This window comes from Geospiza fortis, unplaced genomic scaffold (assembly GCF_000277835.1).
Source record: "Geospiza fortis unplaced genomic scaffold, GeoFor_1.0 scaffold112, whole genome shotgun sequence".
Classification (NCBI taxonomy): domain Eukaryota; kingdom Metazoa; phylum Chordata; class Aves; order Passeriformes; family Thraupidae; genus Geospiza; species Geospiza fortis.
Genome location: NW_005054298.1, coordinates 14058757 through 14059223, shown reverse-complemented (window position 1 = coordinate 14059223; position 467 = coordinate 14058757). Strand labels below are relative to the sequence as shown.

General features: G+C 70.9%; 1 protein-coding gene across 1 annotated transcript in view; it reads left to right on the top strand.

Annotated features, from left to right (window-relative positions):
* Nucleotides 1-2: 2 nt before the first annotated feature.
* Nucleotides 3-467, top strand: part of LOC102037134 (motor neuron and pancreas homeobox protein 1-like) — a gene marked incomplete at its 5' end in the record, with an annotated part of 7953 nt that continues 7488 nt past the window's right edge. The window contains one exon of the mRNA XM_005416061.3: nucleotides 3-63. Within this exon, the coding sequence (XP_005416118.2) occupies nucleotides 3-63 (61 nt within the window). The remainder of the gene's footprint in view (nucleotides 64-467) is intronic.

Below are 467 nucleotides of genomic sequence, written 5' to 3'. Positions count from 1 at the left end.
CCTCCCCGCTGGAGCACTGGATCCGAGCCGGGATGCTGGTTCCGAGGCTCTCCGACTTCAGTGGTGAGTGAGTGACCCGGGGACCGACCCTCCCGTCAGGCGGAACGCGGCTCTGGGCCCTTCAGCCCCGGGGGCACCCGCCGGCACATGAGGTGAGGGTCCCTCCGACAGCCCGGGACTGAGGGTTCCCGACCCCATCCCTTCGAGGCCCTCCGGTGCTCCGGGTCGGGAGCCTGCAGGTACACTGAGCCCTCAGCGCTGACCCCGATACGCGGCTTTCTCTGTACCCACACCCGCTTCCTAGCCCGGCAGGCCTGGGGCGGGGAGGTGGGGTGTCCCACTGCTGGAGATCTCCGAGGGCTGCGAGGCCCTGGCGAACAGATGCGAAGGGCGAAGTCTCGCCTTACGCCGGCCCGGTGTTCCGGCAGAGCCCCGAGAAGCGCTGCCCGCTCCGGCGCGGCAGAGCC